At 43.6% G+C, this 22,583-nt stretch overlaps 1 protein-coding gene across 3 annotated transcripts in view; it reads right to left on the bottom strand.

Moving 5' to 3' along the window:
- DCAF1 (DDB1 and CUL4 associated factor 1) overlaps positions 1–19,828 on the bottom strand; it is a 56,674-nt gene extending 36,846 nt beyond the window's left edge. Inside the window, exons 1-7 of one of the 3 annotated variants that reach the window (XR_015948218.1) lie at positions 19,662–19,818; positions 7,961–8,078; positions 6,726–6,802; positions 4,616–4,689; positions 3,795–3,908; positions 2,619–2,756; positions 1,125–1,598 (exon numbers count right to left, since the gene is read on the bottom strand). Coding sequence is in view for 2 of the 3 variants with exons in the window: in XM_060271526.2 (XP_060127509.1) it covers positions 1,125–1,598; positions 2,619–2,756; positions 3,795–3,908; positions 4,616–4,689; positions 6,726–6,802; positions 7,961–8,070 (987 nt within the window). In the remaining variant the exon portion in view is untranslated. Of the gene's footprint in view, positions 1–1,124; positions 1,599–2,618; positions 2,757–3,794; positions 3,909–4,615; positions 4,690–5,193; positions 5,374–6,725; positions 6,803–7,960; positions 8,079–19,661 lie in introns of those variants that run through there. The other 2 variants (XM_060271526.2, XM_088662182.1) reach the window with 2 other exon arrangements.
- Positions 19,829–22,583: the final 2,755 nt, after the last annotated feature.

Genomic DNA, 22,583 nt, shown 5'->3' on the forward strand with positions numbered 1-22,583 from the left:
CTAATAAATGCATCTTTTCAGCACTTCTTTTAAATAGCTAACTCTCATTCATATGTTCAAATTATTAAATTGCAGGGGTGAGGAACCTTTTTCAGTCCAAGAGCCACATTCCCTCATGGACAGAGCAATACCCCTGGGCAGAGCAATGAATGCAGCTCTCACCTTTGTACAGGGGGCTACACTCCAACCATGGCAAAGGAAGATGCTTCTATCTACACACACACACACACACACACATTCTCCCTATCCAGCGGAGCAACAGGTATTGTCACAGTTCAAGGACACATTCCACCCAGGCAACAGCACTTAAGGACAATACAGAGCAGGCCTATCAAAGGGTGTTGCCTGTGGGAGAAGCATGGCCTGGAAAAGTCTCAAGGACAAGACAGAGAAGCCTGGAGGATCACATTCAGACCCCGGGGCCAGAGGTTTCCCACCACTGTCTATAGAGGAATTCTCTCAACTCAAAAAGTCACACACACACACACACACACACACACACACACACACAAGAAAACAATTCCTTCTAAGACAGGCATCCCCAAACTTCGGCCCTCCAGATGTTTTGGACTACAATTCCAATCTTCCCCGACCACTGGTCCTGTTAACTAGGGATCATGGGAGTTGTAGGCCAAAACATCTTGAGGGCCGCAGTTTGGGGATGCCTAATCTAAGATCTCATTTACATGCTCTTTGTGTGATGCTCTGGACACATCTTCAAGCAATTAAGACCATCATCTGAGGCTCTTCTTCATGTGCCTCCCTCACAAGGTCTGGAGGGTGGCAACATTTTTTGTGGTGGCTCCCCACCTGTGACATGTTTTCCCCAGGAAGGTTTGGCTGCCACCTTCATTACATATCTTTAGGTGCCAGGCCTTTGACTGATTAAACATTCTATGGCCTTTTAAATGTATTTGTGGGAGGGGGTGATTGGTTTGTTTTTTGTTTTTGGTGTTCTCATTTTGAATTTTTGAATTTTGAACTGCCCTGTGATCTTCAGATGAAGGATGGTATACAAATTTCAATCATCATCATTTCCCCCCCCCCCAATTAACACAATTTAATTGGGTCATAAAAGGAGCTCATCCGGACATTGCTTGTTTCCTTGCCTTTTGTATACCTACCTCTTGATACTCCCCTAGGGGTGTCAGGTACTGCAGAATTAACCTTTGCTCTATAGCGGAGGTCAAAGGGTATAATGTATAGTTCGTGCCAATCACCCAAGGAGACATCTCTGACCAGCTGCTGTTAGACAGTTCAACAAACATCCTTTCTGGCTCTGAAGAGAAGCCAAGTTTTTGTTTTGCTTTCCGGAAATTCTCTCTTTCATGTTGCTTCCCTGATTTTTTTGTGGCAGAGTTCACCCGACTACTAGTCTTGTGATTTGAGTCAAGGTTAAATGAGATTTCCATATCCCCTGTAACTTCCTCCTGTTCGCCATCCACAGCCATCTCCCCGTAATCCATGTCCACAGCTTCTTCATCCAGAGGCAGCAGAGAGTCTGAGGGTGCTTTTCGAGGACTGGGCCGCTTGTTTTCGTGTTTCGTGTTCACTTCATTCACTTGCAGTTCTCGCAAGCGCTGAAGCACAAATGCCACCTGTTGCAAAAAGAAAAGGATGCAGCACTTTCACATAAGCAAATTCAAGTCAAGTAGCCCGCAGGAGACAAGGGAAGGATAAATTCAAGGCATTTTTACCCTGGCTTCTGATTGAGAAGCAGCCCATGTGCTCTTCTCCCACCAAAAAAACCAAAAACAAAACAGGACCAAAGGCAACGAGGAGGGAAAGGTTTTGGTCTTTTTTAAAATAGTTTTTGTATTTAAAGCAATTGCTATGCAAAGACAGTTCATTTTCATTTTCTGTCTACTGTAGGAGAGCAGGGGAAAATGGACATGGGAAGAAAGGCCTGGTGATCTTTGGTGATTACAGGCAAATACACCTATGACCAATGATCTGCACAGCTAACATGTGAAATCAGTATTTCAATTTGTTTGTTTTATTCGTTTTAAAAATTATATCCTGCTTTTCACTGTGTACGTCTCAAAGAGACTTACAACAAAACATATATTCTAAAGGCAACTCCCCATTTGTTCCTGTCTGTTCCTGACACCCACTTAGCTCGCTGTTCTACAGATTTTACTGAAGTGTTTCCTCTGCTCTGGTTTTTATGTTTTTTATTATTATTTTGTATAGGTGTTTGATTTTTGTGCTATTGTTGCAAAGTGCCTTAGGCAACATTTGGTGGACAGACAGTATACAAATTTAACCAAACTTTTACAATAAATCACTCCATTTGCTCCACATTTTGAAATGAACACACCACACCAAGCACATTTCCAGCTACAGGGCAGATAAGCATGAGATATGCTACCAAGAGCAGAAACATTCAAGAATCAATACTCCAATATGAATCCATTTCCTCCATTTGCAAAGGACAAGTATGGCAATTTCCTATAAAGCAGAACCATGCAAATTCCCCTCCAGTTTTCCATCATTCGCTGCAACTTCAGAAATCACATCTGTGAGGAAGGAGCCCCCCCAAAAGTCTTAGGATTCAATTATGCTTTGCAAGTGCTTGCTTTTAACAAAGGGTGTGATGTATTTGCCATGAGTATTACCAATTGAGAATTCTCATCTCTGTAGTTAGCAGCAATGTCTTGGTTCTCCATGGCCCCTCCCAGCAATCCAGTTGCAAATGTCCTCAGAGGTTGATCAGCCTCTCGTGCCCACTTGAAGAGATTCTCAACTATGCCTTCCTAGAGTTAGTGGGGATGGGGATAAGGACAGATATTAGCAGATAAATTCTCCTCTCCACAGCCACATACAAAGGGGAAAAAATAAAATTCATCAATAATTGGGGAATATCTGAAATCCTCCTACATTTCCCAAAGTGTAAGCCAGCATTTTCCAACTAGGACACCTAATGTGGATTATTTTCCACAGTAATCCTGAAGCACTTTTGTTGACTTCACAAGGATCACACTGCAATTATATGAGTGTACAGTAGAATACACTATTATTATACACTTACAATAACTAAGGTCCACTAAGCAATGGAACTGTGTACATATAATCAAGGTCTGAAGTAGTGCTAATATGCATAACCAAGGGATACTAGCAGCCTTTTGTTATTTTTGCTGTGGGATGACCTACTGGTGAGGGACAAGTCACTTTTTCAACTGAACAGCCATTTGCTGCTTCATGAAGCACAAACTGCTGCAGCAAATGCAGCAAAGGAAGTTTTTTCTCTAACCACATATCACTTCTTTGGATCCTGATCACATAAGCTCAGGAATTTCATGCAATAACCATCCACTTCCCACTACCCACTACATATTGCAGTTGGGGATTGTATGTATTTGGCTGTTTGAGAATGTTTCTCCTAGGAGACTTGCAAACAACCCATAAGACAACTGTAAGCCTCAACTCATGAGCAAGTTTTCAGAGTTGCATCCTTATGGTAAAAGACCCACAGAACATGGAAAACCTGTTTTTTGGAGACAGAGAGACAGGGAGACTGAAAGTACAATTTGAAATTCACATCTGTATTGACAAGAAGGCTATTAAAAACTTTTTTAGGCTGGTAACTTTTGTGATATTTATTTTGTGAACTAATTTACACAGCTAGCATAATGAATCCAAGGCGCCCTTAAAACTGATTTTTTATTTCTCACTCCTTTGAAACATAGTTGCTGTCTACCTAAGTCTCTAGAAATAGCAGAGAGAGTGGTGATTGCTAAAATGGTCAACAGGAAAGTTATGTGAGCATCATCACATATCACATCATCTGAGACCTTTTCCTGAAAGACGACAGCAGTTTCCAGCCCAGGCATGATGTCCAAAAGGAGTCGACAGGCAGCAGTATTCAAAGGTGGTTCTCTGCTTGTCATCACATAAGCATTCACCAGCTGAAAAGAGATAAAGAGAATTAATTAGTACTGTCTATTAAAAAATGGTCCATATAAGGAAAAGAAGTTGCATAAGCATGCAGTATTGGACTATAAGAAATATTAAAGATTTCCTCCCTTATTCTGAATGAAGCCAATTTATTATGGCTTAGAGCCTGAGTTACCCTTCCACAAATCCAATGTTGGCTCCCATTGATGGAAGTGGAGAGGCCTTTTTCATCAATTCCTCCTTTTCTCTGAAGCCCCCAGCACCACCTCCCATATTACACTAGAACAGGGTTTCCCAAACTTGGGTCTCTAGCTGGTTTTGGACTACAACTCCCATCATCCCTAACTATCAGGACCAGCTTAAATAAAAAATCTTAAACATATTTGTCATTGTCTACAAATCCTTTCAGACCACACAGCCTGCAGTAATTCCAACAGCCAAACTGAATCTGCACATTCCTGGGAAAGCCAGACAAGGTTCAAAGACTGTTTTGTTATTTTTTTAAGAAGCTGCTGCAGGTATGCATATTAAGTTAACAAACAGAAGGCTCTCTTTTATACTCTTGCTGTCGTAATTTTTACGTCAGGCTTAGAAAGATTTTATATCAATTCTGGTACCCCTAACTCAAGGCAAAAAGATGACTGGGTAAAAGAATGATGAAAAGTTCATAGCAGTCCTGATGTGCAAATCTATGGGAAAATGTAAAGGGCAAACCCACTGCATTCATAAAATCGTCGTTCTTGAAGAGTATCCTCAGCAAGTGGCCAAGCATGCATTTTGGATCTGCCCGACCTAGAAAGAGATGGACAAGAATATCAGTTTGTCATCCACACTTGATTAGCAATAATAAATAGCAAAGTATGGAGTATGCAAATTAAAAGGCATGGCTAAATTTTCTAGCTAGAAGTGAAAGGATGCTTCACATGTCACTTTTCTCTAAATGCATTCTGAGTACCATTTTAAAAATGTTTTACATGTAGAAAAGAAACCTTACATTTAATGCAAAGCACATAGTTCACAGAATTATAAACAATCAAGCAAAAAAAGATAGTCAAGGCAGATGACACGTTAGGAGTATTTAGAAAACTGAACTGGAAACAGTAATACATTATTACTGCACTAACTGTCATTCTTTTTTATTAAAATATCCAAGAACTGAAATGTTTAGACCTAATTAAAAAAAATCTCAGCATATTAAATCTCAACTCCTAATCCAACCTGCTGACCACCCAATAAACCCCAAGGACAAAAAGTACAGCATACACAGAAAAAGGAAGAGAAGATGGCAACACTAACTTAATCCACTTGGTAACACTGATCCAAAAGCAAGATATGGCTAGGCAGTCCCACCTCATATGGTGTATCATTGCCTTGGCCTGTGTGCCATTCCAGTATAAAGTAGAATCCCTCACATTTCTTTCAAATTATCTTCATGGTATCTGGTATGTGCACATCTGTAAATTTTGTTTGATCAACCTTAACAAGATATAAGTAGGAAGGTTTAAATGAGCTGGAAAACTGCCTTCTATTTGCCCTGCGACAGCTGATTCTCTCATTTTTCATTCCAGGCCTCTCATACCGTGTTTCTCATATTATAAGTCATGTCTTATATTAATTTTTTCCTGAAAAAAACACAGCATGGCTTATTTTCAGGGGATGTATTATTTTTTAATTAAGTACCGGTATCTGTACAGACCACAGACCTGCTCCCACCGGGTCTTCGCGCGCGGCAGGCAGAGGCTGCAGCCGGGTCCTGGGGCTGCGCGCGCGGCAGGCAGAGGCTGCAGCCGGGTCCTGGGGCTGCGCGCGCGGCAGGCAGAGGCTGCAGCCGGGTCTTGGGGCTGCGCGCGCGGCAGGCAGAGGCTGCAGCCGGGTCCTGGGGCTGCGCGCGCGGCAGGCAGAGGCTGCAGCCGGGTCCTGGGGCTGCGCGCGCGGCAGGCAGAGGCTGCAGCCGGGTCCTGGGGCTGCGCGCGCGGCAGGCAGAGGCTGCAGCCGGGTCCTGGGGCTGCGCGCGCGGCAGGCAGAGGCTGCAGCCGGGTCCTGGGGCTGCGCGCGCGGCAGGCAGAGGCTGCAGCCGGGTCCCGGGTGTCCGCGCGCTGAGGCTACAGCCGGGTTCTGGGGCTGCACGCGCTGCGCGCTGAGGCTGCAGCCAGGTCTCGGGGGTTAACGCGGCAGCAGCAACCCTTCTTTGCCACAGACCTTCTTCCACCACCCGGTACGGCTTATTTTCGAGGTATGCCTTATATTTTTCCACCTCAGGAAAATCCTGCCATGCCTTATTTTGTAGGGATGCCTTAAAATATGAGAAACACGGTAATAAGCTTAAGTCCGCTTTTATTTTATTCCTAATTTGTTTAAAGATATATCACTGGCCTGAGAAACCACTAAAGTGAGGAACATGCAACCATCCAGATGCTGTTGAACTGTAACTCCCATCATCTTTGACCACCAGCAGTGTTTGATGAGGTGTGGGTGCATGCAAAGGTTCCCCACCCCTTTGCTACACTACTTACAGACTGAGCCGCTAAAAAGGATTCAGAAGCTCAGCAAGTGTCAGCTCAAAAAACATGACTATGGGTTTTCACTGTGTGAGGTATGCCCACCCACCCCTTTATGTGCATTATTTCTAAAGTAGATGAAAGGGCAAATTCTGAGAGGAATTGTTGAAATGTGTCAAGCATTGGAGAGAAGTCCAAGTGCTGTCCTAGCAGATAAACTGTGTGGAGCTACATCTCTGTGATCTTGGCCTTTTCCCCACCCTCTCTCTCGTTTACAACACGAACAAGAATGAAGTCACATTGGATTTGTATGCTCTCAACGCATCTTACCAGGGTGCCTATCATCAAATGGATCCGGATCTCGCTTGCGGTACTCTTCTGTCTCCTTCTCAATCAATTCCGACATTCTAGAAAAGGGGTGAAGAAACATGAGCCACTTGAAATCCCCCCCCCCAAATGAATGCTGCCAAATAACTTCAAAAACCACTCACCCACCCACGTTCCAATTGTACTGCAGATGACTGAGACACACAGCAGTAATTCAACAAAGGAAATAAATGAGACTCTGAAACAAGGTCTATGCTGCCATGTAATAAATGGGTGGTGTCTGCCCTCACAAGGCAGCCACCAACACAGGAATCCAGAAGACAGTAAAGAAAGCATTTATGTTAACATTTGCTCTCCTTTGATATTTGTTGGGTTTCTATGTTGGGAAGTATCATCTAAAAATTGTAGATGATTGCTAGACCAGGGGTTCCCAACAAAATTTTCTCGAGGACCCCTCATCGAGCCGCTATTGTGACAAGGACCCCCATTAATTCCTAATCCTAAAATTAAAAAGTGAGAACCAAATTAAGAGTCTTTTTATATTTTATATTTATACGTTTTTTACAGTTCTTCCTCTTCATCTCTAGTCCTTTGTCGTTTTAACGAACCACTTTTTAACCAACGGTCCATTTTTAACTACGCGAACTGTAGCTTCCGCGAAAAACAACGCTTTGTTTACAAACACTACTGTTTGCAAAGAGGCAGCGTGCGCCAGGGAGGAGGGAGGGGAATGGATTAGACAGGGTACCTGCGCAGTAGCGCACAAATGAAGCCAACGCGCGCAAAGCATCTTGGGGAGGTGAGCGTTAGTAGAATGCGCGCGCTGCCTCTTTGCAAAACAGTAGTGTTTGTAAAGCACCACCTAACGGCATACAGCAGAACTACTGCCTCTATCTAATTCTAGTTTTGCGCTAGACTCTGCTCATGCAGGAAGCGGCCTAAACAAAAAATCTGTTATCATACGAAATATATTTAATATATTTTTTATTCTAATAGCATCTTGCGGACCCCTCTGGCATAGCTCGCGGACCCCTGGGGGTCCCCGGACCACCTGTTGGGAACCACTGTGCTAGACACTTGCAACTAAGGACTCTCAAAGTCCTTGTTTTTCTGCCATAATTTTTTCATGACACTCTGCCCCTCCTTGTTTCAGAAAAGCCTCACTGGATAGGCAGGTTGCAAACAGGACTGAGTATAGTATTGCTTGTGTAACTGCACTTCTGAACAACTGTACTTACCGAGTAAGGATAGGAACAATATCTTGCCCACTGCCATGGTCTTTCTCCCACTGCTCCAGCAAAGCAGTAAGCTCAGCCTTGGAATCCACAAGTTCAGAACATGAAGTCATGACTCACCCTAAAGGTTGAAGCGAGGAAATCAGTACCAACTGGAAAGTAGTTCAGCATTACAGTACTTCTCAAACAAAAATTTAAAAATCTGAGTTTTCAAAAGCATTTTTTTTTACACACAAATGCTGCAGCCCTAAGCAAATCACACTGAAATTAATGGAGTCTACATCCTACTACTTCCTATCCATTCTTAAGGAAATCAGCCCTGAGTGCTCACTGGAAGGACAGATCCTGAAGCTGAGGCTTCAATACTTTGGCCACCTCATGAGAAGACAAGACTCCCTGGAAAAGACCCTGATGTTGGGAAAGATTAAGGGCACAAGGAGAAGGGGACAACAGAGGACGAGATGGTTGGACAGTGTTCTCGAAGCTACGAACATGAGTTTGACCAAACTGCGGGAGGCAGTGGAAGACAGGAGTGCCTGGCGTGCTCTGGTCCATGGGGTCATGAAGAGTCAGACACGACTAAACAACTAAACAACAACAACAACAACTTCCTACTAAGAACAATTAAATTAAGCTGGGTAGATGAGGTGATTTTCACAATTTCCCAGCCCCTGGCAAATAAACAACTCTAGGTAGATGTTACATTGTGTAATGACGGACAAAGAGTTCAAAAGGACCCTTGAGTTAAGGACAGAAACTGGACTTGTAAAATGGTTCAATGATCTGTTTCTTTGAAGACTCAAGAAAGGCCAATTGTGGTGTTTTTTAAGGGCAATGTGAGTCGCCTGGGAGTATTCAGTACTGAAGCATCATTTAAATTAAGTCTGAGAGGACCTAATAAATGTCTAGATGAACAGTGTATCTTGGCAGATACAAGTAAACCTCTCTGAGCTTTCCAAAGAAGAGTAGGACAGAGATCCACAAGATTAGGCTGGCTTTGGCATCCAGTCAAAAATACCCTGTTTCTCCTATTTTAAGACGTAGTCATAAAATAAGCCATAGCAGGATTTTTAAGCATTCAAGGAATATAAGCCATACCCCGAAACCCCATAGTGATAGGCGCAGCAGCAATGCAGGCCGCGGCAGGAGGAGGAGGAAAAAAATAAGACACCCCTTGAAAATAAGCCATAGTGTGTTTTTTTGCGGAAAAATAAATATAAGACGGTGTCTTATTTTCGGAGAAACACGGTAATGCAGTGACCATGACCCTGTGACTTTCCCAAATCTTAGAATTAAATAACAGTAAGAATAATGTTATTATTTATACCTCACCCATCTGGCTAGGTTGCCCCAGCCACTCTGAGCGGCTTCCAGCACACATAAAGACGTAAGAGAATTGTACAGCTGGAAGGGAACACCAGGGTCATCTAGTCCAACCCCCCCATCAATGTAGGAATCTTGCTCACAGCCATCTTTGGGTGGGCTTGAACCACCAAACGTCTGGTTAACAGCCAGAAGCACTGACCCATTGTGCCACCAAAATACAGAGACCATTTCCTGCTTTCATCTTTAGTTCCAATTTCGGAAAGCAGGTGGGGCAAGGGGACCCTTCCTGTAAAAACAAACCCCAGCATTCACCTCCAGCTTGGAGCTGGAGACGACATATAGGGATTTTCCCTGCCAAGGACCTCAGAAGCCCAGTGCAATTGTGAGGATGACCCCTATTCCCCACAGCAGCTTCAAGCTAGAGAAGGACTGTATATTGCTGATTTGTCACTACCTTGCAAGGCACTTGGAACAGTATGGCTAATAATAACAATAATAATAACAACAACAATATCCTCCCACCCCCATGGCATCTCTAGGTAGGGCTGGTAATGTGCTGTCTGAAACCCTAGAGCCAATGCCAGTCAGTATAGACAATACTGAAAGAGATAGGCCAATGGCTTGACTTCCTATATTCACAGCACTCATAGCACCAAAATCATTTCCACTCTCTTCTAAATACATACTCTAGTCACATTTAATATGTGTAAACCACCATTCCTCCCCCCACCCCATTTCCCTAAGAAACATACTCAATTATCTCCAACCTTCCACCCAATTTTGGAGCTGGGGAGGGAGCCAAAATTGCCCCTACAGTTATAGGCACCAGGAGAAAACATTCCTCTTCTCCCAGGTCTTTGGCTAATTAAACAATCTATGGCCTTTTATAGTGGGGCGGGTATTGGTTTTGTTGTTATTATTTGTTATTATTGTTTGTTTGCTGTTATATTATATATTTCTGTGTTTTTATACTACAAACCTCCATGTGATCTGCTGATGGAGGCTGGTATATTAATTTAGTAAAGTAAAAATAGTTATTATTACTTATTATTAATAAATACAAAATAAATAATGGGCTTTCAGAGTCACCAAAGCCCCACACAAATCCTCCCTAGCTTCGAAGCAGAGAGGAAAGCTGGAGCTCATCACATTCATCAGAGGCTGGAAACATTTGGCATGTGGTATCACAAAGTGAAACTGTGGACCCATAGAAGCGAATAGTAAGGGAGTTTATTACAAAAAAAAAAAAAACAACTTGAGCCTTTAAGTCAGTCTTAACTAAGTATTATTTTTTTAAAAAAGCTGCCATATTAGGCTTGCATTAATTCATGAAGGCCTCTCTCAAATGAACTGTCATAAAATTGCAGGCCAACTCCATTGGAAACAGCAGCCTATCACACAGCTATTGAACTACTTCTGACACAGAAAGGGCTACCAAAACCTAAAGGTAAAGGTAAAGGGACCCCTGACCGTTAGGTCCAGTCGCAGATGACTCTGGGGTTGCGGTGCTCATCTCGCTTTACTGGCCGAGGGAGCTGGTGTACAGCATGACTAAGCTGCTTCTGGCGAACCAGAGCAGTGCACGGAAACTCCGTTTACCTTCCCGCCAGAGCAGTACCTATTTATCTACTTGCACTTTCACGTGCTTTCAAACTGCTAGGTTGGCAGGAGCAGGGACCAAGCAATGGGAGCTCACTCTGTCGTGGGGATTCGAACCGCCGACCTGATCGGCAAGCCCTAGGCTCTGTGGTTTCACCCACAGTGCCACCCGTGTGTCCCCTACTAAAACCTAGAGGGGCTTTATTACAGAGGACTCCTGGTGTTACTAACAGCACCATGAAAACCCAGACGGAAGAAAAACACTTCTCGTGGAGTGGTGGGGGTTACACTAAGCCAGAATTTAATGTTCAACTTGTTTTGGATGAGTATGCACTCCCACTTTCAGAATCAAGCAGACAGTTTGAGTGTGCTTCTAGATCAAGCACTTTATGCCAGTTCTGTCCTTTCCTGGAAAATCAGACCCAGCAAATCATTCATGCTCACTACATCTATACTTTTTCATTCTTCCACCCCTATTCTCCAATCCACAGAGCAGGTTGCCAGAGGAGGAACAAATCAGAATTCCTAGAAGTCTAACTAATACCCTGCTTTTCCTTCCATTGCTCTGTCCATTTCTGCTTCTCCTCACCATCACCAAATACATAAAATTAAACCAAGGGTTTAGACCAGGCATCCCCAAACTTCGGCCCTCCAGATGTTTTGGACTAAAATTCCCATCTTCCCCGACCACTGGTTCTGTTAGCTAGGGATCATGGGAGTTGTAGGCCAAAACATCTGGAGGGCCGCAGTTTGGGGATGCCTGGTTTAGACTATGATCCACAGACTGTTGACCCCTAGGGCTTTAAAAATATATTGTATCAAGATATCTTAAGAATCACCCTCTTCCAAACAAACCTGTACAGACTCTTCAACTAGAACCCTGCTGACTCTTGCACACCTGAAGTACAGTGGGCAGATTTTAAGGGTGCTTGGGATGAGAGAGGGTGAATTTTCGTTGTACAACTGGTAGTCTACATGCAGTGTTGGATTCTGCCCATAATATGAGGCACACAACTGTCTAAAATCAGGACAGATTCAGTAATATTTTCCTAGTCTGCTGAAGAATCCAACAGTATTCAGCTGTGATCACATACAACATGTATTCATTTGGCAGATGGCAAAGTCAACTGGCCACTTTCCCAAACCTATGAAACTACACTGTTCAGTGGAGTAAATATTCATGGATCCTACTTTTAGGACTGTTCTCTTCCTGTTTTCAAACTTTATGGACTTTTCATATTTTGTAAGTATACCTGCTTTGGTATACTTGAAGATATTCAGTACAATTCCTCATTGCTCCCCAGAACACACCAAATTTATTTGGCTCACTTTCGGTTGTCATTTTCAGGTGATTATCAGTCTTACTTACTTTACCTTCTGCTTAACAGTAACATTTTCACTGGGCTGTTCTTATTTATACTGGGAAATGTAAGCATATCATGTACATTCTCAGTGAGCCTTGTGTCCACAGTGGTGGAGAAATCACACTCAATGCATAGCTTTCTATCTCACTGATATACTGTTTCCTGAAAGGCAATCTGTACTTTTTAGCGCTTTTCCCATACACAAACAGATCCCTCTTCTCACTTTATCAGACATTATTCTAAGTGCAAAAGGAGAAGACAGCTGTGAATATATTGGCAATGCATCAGAAAGTAGCAGTAAGAATACACAACCCAAGACTCACAAATATCTAGATATCTGATGAGTCATTTAGGGAAAGACCAGGGAGGAGGGAAGGCAAGAATCTTAATTTGAAAAATTCTGAACACTGAACAGTGCAAGGCACACTATAGTATTTGCTTCTGTATTCTGCCAATTCATTCCCCCTGCAAACCCTGGGCTAAGCAAGTTGCTTTCTAAAAACAGGAAGGGCCAATGACAACAGGATTAATCCAATGACCAATTATTTATTTGGTTACATACGGTAGTTTGCATTATAATATCATGCAATTTAATAGATTAGGTTCAAATACAGCTCTAAAAAAAACTTGGCAAGGGAATATGAGCTCAAAGGCAGCACACAACAATAATCAACACACACACATATCCACTCACCCCTGAGATCAAAGTATTAATCCCAAGGCAATGTTTTGTCCATAGAATTATACAGGTAACAGGTGTCTTTTGTTAATCTGTAAACTCTCTAGTCCAGCAAGTTTTCCAATATCAAATGAAGTATAGTCACAGCTGATGTTCACAGCTGCAGGAGAAACCCCAATGTTTGTACATTTAATACATTTCAATGAGTGGGAAGTGTTTTGGTCCATTTATGTGACCTAATTAGATGAAATTGCAAGCATCCCCACACAAGAGAAGTTATTATTTTAAGCAATGAAGAAGCTGAATCTTCCTTTTCTAAAGAAAGTTTTGCTTGAAAGCATTCTATGGGGCTACTTGTGCAGTTTCCAATGGAATTGCCACTTACCTAAGAGCTGGCAATTATTATCAGGATAGTTACACTGGGAACAAGAGAAGTCTTACCAAGTGCTATGAAACAAGGCACAGGGCAAAGAAAACAGACGGAAACCACTGCCTCAGGGTGCCCTGAGGCAGCAGTTTCCAGTGTTAGAAACTCAGCTGTATAATCTAATCACCTAATGATACAGCGCCACCCGCATCCCGCTCATCTTTCCCATACAGAAAGCCAAAGGAACACAACTTCAACTAAGTGTGCCTCTCTGTGTGTGCAAATGAAAGTATGTGCCTACATACCTGTGGGTGTGCATGCAAAAGAGAGAATGAATTACTATTAGCAGTTTTTTTAAAAAAAAAGTTTTTTTATTAATTTTCTTAATAAACAATCATTACATTGAAAAAGAAAAAACAAAACAAAACATCTATATTCACTCTTAATATCAATCCATATTTTGGGATTCATCAAATCCCCTGACTTCCCTCCACCTGGTTCCTTTGTGTTATTTTCATTTGTGTATGTCAACAAAAAATCTTTATCTCTAATTACTTCCTTATTTGAACATTCTCCATAACATTACAAGTGTTGTTCTTTTTTCAAAAATCCTGCTAATGTATTAACTTCCTTACATTGCTTTTGCTGCTAGCAGCTTTGCCTTGCCAGCAGCAGAGTGTTTCTGCCCTCCTTCCCAACCTTTAAAAAATTACCTTTTAGAACTGTGGACATACGAAGAGCGTTGTTACAAAAGGAGTATAGATTAATATTTCAACTTGGAATCTTGTATCCTAAGGGTTTAATACTGAATTTGATTTGGGATGTTATGCATAAGTTTAATATGTATGTATTCTATTGTTTAGTGGTAACAGAAAAGTGACACTGTACCTTTAACCATGTCACCATGTAGTGATTCCACTCAGCTGCTGTGCATTTAATGCTTGAAGCAAGTTTGAACATTAGCTGTGCCAGTGAATACTTTCTTATTTTGTGTAAACTGTTTTGTCTGACTGGGTAAGGTATAGCATGTTATTTGTGCTTTGCAATTTCTTTGTATTAATATACATTGTAATTTGAGTGTTGTTTGTATCATGCAGCCTTTTGAACTGATGAAGCTTGTGGCGAAACCTGTTGCATATCCGGAGGACAGGTCTTCCTTCATTTTGCCCACCTGCGTTTATCTCATCATGGTGGTGGTTATATAAGACCTACTGAAGAACATTTCATCCAGCTCTTTCTTTCATCCACCTGTGTTCATTTCACCAGGGTGGTGGCAACCTAAGACCAACTGAAGAATTCTCTATCCAGTTCAGTTTTTACAAACTATCTTGAACATTCTTTATTTTTCTATTGGCATCAGGTTGCTGTTCAATGCTTGGACATTACCCACTTGTTGAATGGTTCATTTATTCAGACTTTAAAACGTTCACTGTGCATACAATTCATTCCATGTTTTTGGCAGGACTAGTATTGATCTGCACATGGCATTGTAACATGTTTTTGTTTGTTTGAATGGTCTTTAGTCTATCTTTAGTCCAGTTATTATCCCAGTAAATTTCCTTTTATATTTATTAGCCAGTTTGTGGTGGTTTTGGTTTATGGCTATATTATTATCACCACTTTGATACTTTGTATACAGTGTCTGTATAACCAGGGAGAGTGGCCAACAAGACCTGGATCAAATCTTCACCATGGATTCACTAGGCCAGGCATCCCCAAACTGCGGCCCTCCAGATGTTTTGGCCTACAACTCCCATGATCCCTAGCTAACAGGACCAGTGGTCAGGGATGATGGGAACTGTAGTCCAAAACATCTGGAGGGCCAAAGTTTGGGGATGCCTGCACTAGGTGATAGTATACTATATGGATGGGATTCAGCTAAGTTTTACTCAGAGCACACCAATGGAAATTAATGAACATGACAACACTAGGCCCATTAATTTCAGGTCTACTCTTAGAAAAACTTGGTTGATTATCAATATAACTATTGTTCAACCTCAGTTCCTTATTTAGGGAAAATTTTTTTACAGTAATCTACTTTGCAAGATTAGTGCAAAGGTCTAAAAATAAACAAAGTATTTTTTTTTATATCAGAAATACAATTACCATGGAAGGCCAAACAAGAATATGTGATCAAACAAGAATAGGTATGTGATCAGTATATTCTGTAATTAATAGCAGCTGCTAAGGAAGGAGCAAACTGAGACAGGACCAGATCAGGTCTAGCCCCTGCCCAGCCCCACAATCACCACCACCACCATTTCACCAATTAAAATCACACATAAAAGGTAAATGGACCCTTGACATTTAAGTCCAGTCGCAGACGACTCTGGGGTTGAAGCGCTCATTTCGCTTTACTGCCCGAGGGAGCCGGCATTTGTCCGCTGACAGCTTTCGGGTCAGGTGGCCAGCATGACTAAGCTGCTTCTGGTGAACCAGAGCAGCACAGGGAAACACCATTTACCTTCCCGCCAGAGCGGTACCTATTTATCTACTTGCACTTTGACATGCTTTCGAACTGCTAGGTTGGCAGGAGCAGGGACCGAACAATGGGAGCTCACCCTGTCACAGGGATTCGAACCGCCACCTTCTGATCAGCAAGCCCTAGGCCTGGCATCCCCAAACTTCGGCCCTCCAGATGTTTTGGACTACAATTCCCATCTTCCCCGACCACTGGTCCTGTTAGCTAGGGATCATGGGAGTTGTAGGCCAAAACATCTGGAGGGCAGATTTTTGGGGATGCCTGCCGTAGACTCTGTAGTTTAGACCACAGCGCCACCCGCATCCCTAAAAATCACACATAAAGGTAAAGGGACCCCTGACAGTTAAAAGTCCAGTCGCGAACGACTCTGGAGCTGTAGCACTCATCTCGCTTTACAGGACGAGGGAGCCGGCGTCCACTCCACAGACAGTTTTTCTGGGTCACGTGGCCAGCATGACTAAGCCGCTTCTGGCGCAACAGAACACCCACACCAGGGCAGTGCACGGAAACAGTGTTTACCTTCCCGCCAGAGCGGTACCTATTTACTTGCACTGGCGTGCTTTCGAACTGCTAGGTTGGCAGGAGCTGGGACCGAGCAACGGGAGCTCACCCTGTTGCGGGGATTCGAACTACCGACCTTCTGGTTGGCAAGCCTCAGTGGTTTAGACCACAGCGCCACCCGCATCCCAAATTCACACATACAAACCTGCTATTTTCCTACTTTGAGGAAAAATGTACCCAATACTACCTATAGTTTCTCTCTGTAGAGCAAATAGCTTCAGGGGACAAGTTGTAAAAGTAGGGGCAAGCATTAACCCCTCTCACCTGGCACAGTAATCCTAATCTGATGGACTCCTGCCCTCCAGCAGCTGCTATTATTATTAATCATTATATAATTGAACGAATGAAAAGTAAAGGCCTAAGAAGTATTATGTTGTGATCAAGTCAAATCTTGCCACCCACCCCTGACACTGTATGACCCAGCCACCATGGAGGATAATTATTATTATTATTATTTATTTATTTATACCCTGCCCATCTGGCCGGGTTCCCCCAGCCACTCTGGGCAGCTTCCAACAAAATATTAAAATACAGAAATCCATCAAACATTAAAAGCTTCCCTAAACAGGGCTGCCTTGAGATGCCTTCTAAAGGTCTGGTGGGATGGCATGGATGGAATGGGAGAGTGGAGAAGATGCATGTCTGATAACCCTTTTCCTATGCAAACCTGACAGGTGTTTAGGTGGGGCTATGCAGATAAGGCTTACTGGTGAAGTTTTAACAGTTCACATTGAGCTTCATGGAACAAAGAAAGAGGGTTGTGCTTCAGGATGTACCCTGTTTCTCCAAAAATAAGACACAGCCATAAAATAAGCCGTAGCGGGATTTTTAAGCATTCAAGGAATATAGGCCATACCCCGAAAATAAGACATAGTAATAGGCGCATGTCCCCACTGCAGGAGACCAATGCCAGATCTATCCACTTTCCTGCCCACAACCAGTGTTCCCCAGGAGCATTTTGCAACTAGCACAGGTCAAATCGCAACCACGCTGAAATCTCTGGGTGCCAGGTTGGTGACTAAACATCTCCATCTGGCTGACCCCTTCAACTATCTTAAGCAGAAGTGTTTATTTATTGCCTTTATAGTCTACCTTTTTCTCCAAGGAGGGCTTCCCCTTCCCCAGTTAATCCCTACAACAAGCCTGTGAGGTAGGTTAAGAGACTGGGACTGGGAAAAGGTCACTCAGTGTGCTTCATGGCTGAGTGGGGATTTGAACCCTGATCTTCCAGGTCCTAGTCTGACACTCTAATCACCACTACACAATACCTAGAGTATTTCTGTTGTGGTGCAGCTATATAAAATAAGTAGGTAAATAAATCTGGGGCAAACAAAATGTTACTTAAAGAAAGATCTGAAATATTATATTTCAAGCTTAAATTTGTTTTGTTCTGTATTGTTTTATTTGATGTTTTAATGTGTTGTAAACTGCTTGGAGATTTTTTTTCTTTAAAATATGAAGCAGTATAGAACGAAAATAACAATAACAACAACATTGGAGAGGGTGACACCCTCCAACTGTGGTGACTGTAACCTAGGTTTAAGGTGCCATTTGGTGATTAACTTACATATCTGAGTTTCTAACACTGCCCACAACACGTGATACTGGATGGCATGGTTTCTACCCCAAAATAATTACAGTGGTACCTCGGTTTATGAACACAATTGGTTCCGGAAATCTGTTCATAAACTGAAGCGTTCATAAACTGAAGCGAACTTTCCCATTGAAAGTAATGGAAAGTGAATTAATCCGTTCCAGATGGTCCGCAGAGTAAGCGTTCATAAACTGAAGCAAACTTTCCCATGGAAAGTAATGGAAAGTGGATTAATCCGTTCCAGACGGGTCCACGGAGTACTTAAACTGAAGCGTTCATAAACTGAAGCATGGGTGTAATTGGTTCTGGAAGTCTGTTCATAAACTGAAGCGTTCATAAACTGAAGCAAACTTTCCCATTGAAAGTAATGGAAAATGAATTAATCCGTTCCAGATGGGTCCGCGGCGTTCATAAACCGAAAATTCATAAACCGAGGTGTTCATAAACCGAGGTTCCACTGTATAATGCAGGGGCTGCAACATAAGACTTTCATTCCCTCAGAGGTCCCTGTAATATGCAAGCCTCTGTCACACACACCCTGCTCATAAGGCAGGTGTATCAATAAGTAGTATATTCCGAGTGAGAAGCATCACAATTGGTCCTTGTATTACTCAATATCTGGGGCTAAGTTCTAAATTTAAAGATACTACAACTCAAGCCAATCTAAAATTTCTTCCGCACTCCAACGTGTATGAAGCAGGGTTGGTAGTAGCTTCCCATTGGTTTGAGGGAAAGAATCATTCACATGCACAAAGACACCAACAACTTCGCAGGGCTGAATTCTGGCATCGAAAACAGTTTCCTAACTGCTACCTCCTAACTCAAACTAAGCCCTACAATTGGTGTTGCAAAGAGAAAGGTGGTTCACATGCGGGGAAGAGAATAAGCTTCGGGCAGACAAAACCTCCCTCGAGAGTTTATATAAAAGCTGCCACGGCGCCAGCGTCCCTCCCCCACCCTGAGAGGTGACAGCTGGGGGCCAAAGAGGAGAAGAAAAAGCGGGTTAGGAACAAAACAGAAAAGGTAAGCTCGCGCTGGCAGGATCAACAAGGACCAGAAGCCGGACAAGCAAACGAGGAAGGGAAGGGGGACAGAGGAAGAAACTACAAGACCTTCTACTTTGCGAAACATGTTGGTCTTTGGCCCTCGCCATCGCCCTCGCCCCTCTTCTCCGCCTCCAGCATTTTCGGGCAGAGGGGGAGGGGAGAAGCCGAAAGATGCAGGGCGATCCGCGTGGAGGCGAGAGAAAAGTGAGTTGCTCGCCTAACAGGGCAGCCCTGCGCGCGTTGACTCGGAACTCGGTCCCACCGCGGCTTACGGAAAACATGCCCACGACCGCAACCAATGGCTTAGGTATATCGCTACGTATCCGCCATATGGGCACTTCCCCCTCGCACGCGACCCCCTCAAACTCCCTTCCCTTCTTTGCACGGGGAGAAAAGGCGAGAGCCAGCGCAGTCTTCTTTCTCTCTGCTCCCGGCCCGGGAGGGCAACGCGGAGAAGGGCCGGAGCCACCTCCCGCCCGCCTCCCTCCCCACCTCCGGGCCCTGGGCACCGGCGAGAGGGAGCCAGGAACACATGGGAGCCTCGCTGCTGGGGCTAGGAGGCAGCCTCCGCGCCGTCCGCCCAGGCGGGCTGCCGCGGCGGCCCCCACCCCGGCCTGCGCCTGTCACCGGCCTCAGCTTGCCGGTCTGCCCTTTCCCCGTTCTGCCCGGTTCCCCGCGCTCCGTACCTGTCCGGCGTCGCTGCTGCCCCTCTCGGCCTCCTCCCGGCCCCCCACACACCGCGGCCCGGCGGCTGCTATCACTATGGCGGGCACACACTTTGCTCGTCACCGCGCTAGAGCTCCGTCACCCCCCTCCCTCTCCCACGCGCTCATCGGCTCGCTCGCACGCACGCACGCCGCACGCCGTGGGGAGGGGAAACGGCGCGCGCTCTGGCGACAGGGAAATGTAGTCCGGGCTCCCTGCGCGTGCGCCGCCTAGCCCAAACCCAGCTCCCTCCTCTCGCAAGGCACTTTGGGAGTTGCAGTCTCCTGTTCCCATAAACGCCCCTCTGCATCTCTCGTCTGTAGGCCGCTCGCTGCGTGTTTGAGGGAGCAGCCGGTGAAGGAAGGCGCGCTATTTACAGCTTGCTTGCCCTTACTGCTGTCGAGGAAATAATTTTGAAATACAAAACGGGAGCTGCAAGTGTGAAGAGTCACCGCAGTTGAAAATTTATCAGAAGCTAGATGAAAATGTTCAGGCGCTGTGAAACCAAGTACAACGTTATTCTGTTTTAAAATTGCTTCTGCCTTAGCGAAGAGATGCGAAGGAAAGAGGTGGGCACTGGCTCCACAGCTGCTGTAAAGCTCACCTGAATGCATAAAATCCAAGGCCAACCTACCATGTGCTAAATGTCGGATGGGCAGAAGGTAGATTGGGATCTGGTAGATCTCTGGCTGATTTGCAATAGGTTGTTTAAGGTTAGCAATGACAAAATTGCTTTCCCTCCCCCCCCCCCTAAATCGTTGCTGGAATGGTTTAATTTTGGGGTGAACTGACAGAGCTGAGTTCACTTCTGGTACTAAAAACCAATTATCGAGCTCAGAATGTGCTCACAGACACCCTGTTCTTTAACACTACTGTATTAAAGAATACAACCCCAGAGTCGGTCACGACTGGACCTAATGGTCAGGGGTCCCTTTACCTTTTGGGACCCAGGTGGCGCTGTGGTTAAACCACTGAGCCTAGGGCTTGCTGATCAGAAGGTCGGCGGTTCGAATCCCTGTGACGGGGTGAGCTCCCGTTGCTTGGTCCCAGCTCCTGCCAACCTAGCAGTTCGAAAGCACGTCAAAATGCAAGTAGATAAATAGGAACCGCTACAGCGGGAAGGTAAACGGCGTTTCCATGTGCTGCTCTGGTTTGCCAGAAGCGGCTTTGTCATGCTGGCCACATGACCTGGAAGCTATACGCCGGCTCCCTCGGCCAATAATGCGAGATGAGCGCGCAGCCCCAGAGTCGGTCACGACTGGACCTAATGGTCAGGGGTCCCTTTACCTTTATGTATCTTTTGCGCCTGGCCCAGGTCGGTAGATCTTGGAGTTTGGATCTAACTGAGTAGATCCAAGGCAGCTAAACTCCGCCTGTCTCTGAACTAAATAATGTACAAAGCAGACATTGGGAAGCTAGTGGCCATTTCCTAAATATGTTTACCTGAAGGTTCTATTGTGGTCTTATGGGACTTACACACTAGTAAATGTGTTTTGTGTTGTTTCCCAACTGTGCAACTTTTTAAACCTAGGATTCTAGTTTACATTCATCTATAGTCATAAGACCTGTATTATGAGAAGACGTGCACTCAAATTCTCTTTTTTTATAAGTTCCAATGCAGGTTCTAACATGGAGAAAAGCAGTTGTTCCAAATAATAGCTCAATCCTATATGGATTTAGGTATACCTGATTCCATTGAAATTAATTGGTTTACAGTGCAATCCTGCGTCTCATATATCCCATATCCATAAGTATATACAGAATTGCAGCTTTAAGTGCTGTTAACATTGCAGAGAAATAGGAGATAAGAATATAGTATATATATCTATGGCTGTTCCTTTTCAAAATATGAATACACTTTTGCACAGAATACTGCTTTGCATTCAGAACTTCACAAGTGCTCTTCCAAGAACCATACAAATTAAAATTAGGAGGAACAACCCATTATTCATGGTCCCAATTGTTTTTCTGGACATTTCAAACATCATAGTATTGGCGTTGCCATTGTAAGATAGTGCTCAACGTGGCTAACAGTGCATAAATGAACAAAATCCTTCAGCAATAAACACCACTACATATCAATAATGCAATCACAATATTAACCAATTGGTTAATAAGCTACATTGTGAGTCACCCAAACCTGACCATCACCATCAAATTAAACTGTTGTGTCCATATTTGCAACCTTTTTTTCTTTTTTGTAATTTAGTGTTTTATTGATTTCAGAGTCAATAATACAGAAACATTAAATAAAACTCTCTCTACAAATAAATTTAACAATTACATTCACCCTCTCCAGTGCCTCGCTTTTATTTTCATTCACAACATCAAATTAAACATATTGAAAGTAATTTCCTCTGAGATAATTAATACAAAGATATAGTAAGACCTATTGAACTCTCTTGCTGCTCAACAAAAATCCACAGCATTTCTCTGTATGTTATTCTGTCTAAGATTGCAGTCCTAACCCCACTTGTCCTAACCCCACTTATGTGGGTGTAAACCCCATTGAATTAAATATGACTTACCTCTGAGTAGACATGGTTATGTTTGCATAGTAAGTAATCCTTATAAAGCAAAATTACAGCTGCTATCTGAACCACTTCTCTCTCCCTTCTGTAACAGCCCAACTCTGTGCATCTTTACAGAGTTCAGTGGGACCTATTCTCAAGTAAGTGCACATAGAACGAGACAGCAATCCATGACATAGGTTTCATCGAACTGGACTTTTAAGTGGCTATAATTATTATTTGTTCCAGGTATGACTAGAATTAACTTCCTGAGAGAGATTAGATATTATTTATAGTGCATGAAATATTTATTGCACATTTGTATGATAACCAGTATACTAATTCGGATCTATGTATGTAGTAAGCCTATGGGCCAGGGATTATATCACTTCA

This window comes from Zootoca vivipara, chromosome 2 (assembly GCF_965207765.1).
Source record: "Zootoca vivipara chromosome 2, rZooViv2.hap1.1, whole genome shotgun sequence".
Taxonomy (NCBI): domain Eukaryota; kingdom Metazoa; phylum Chordata; class Lepidosauria; order Squamata; family Lacertidae; genus Zootoca; species Zootoca vivipara.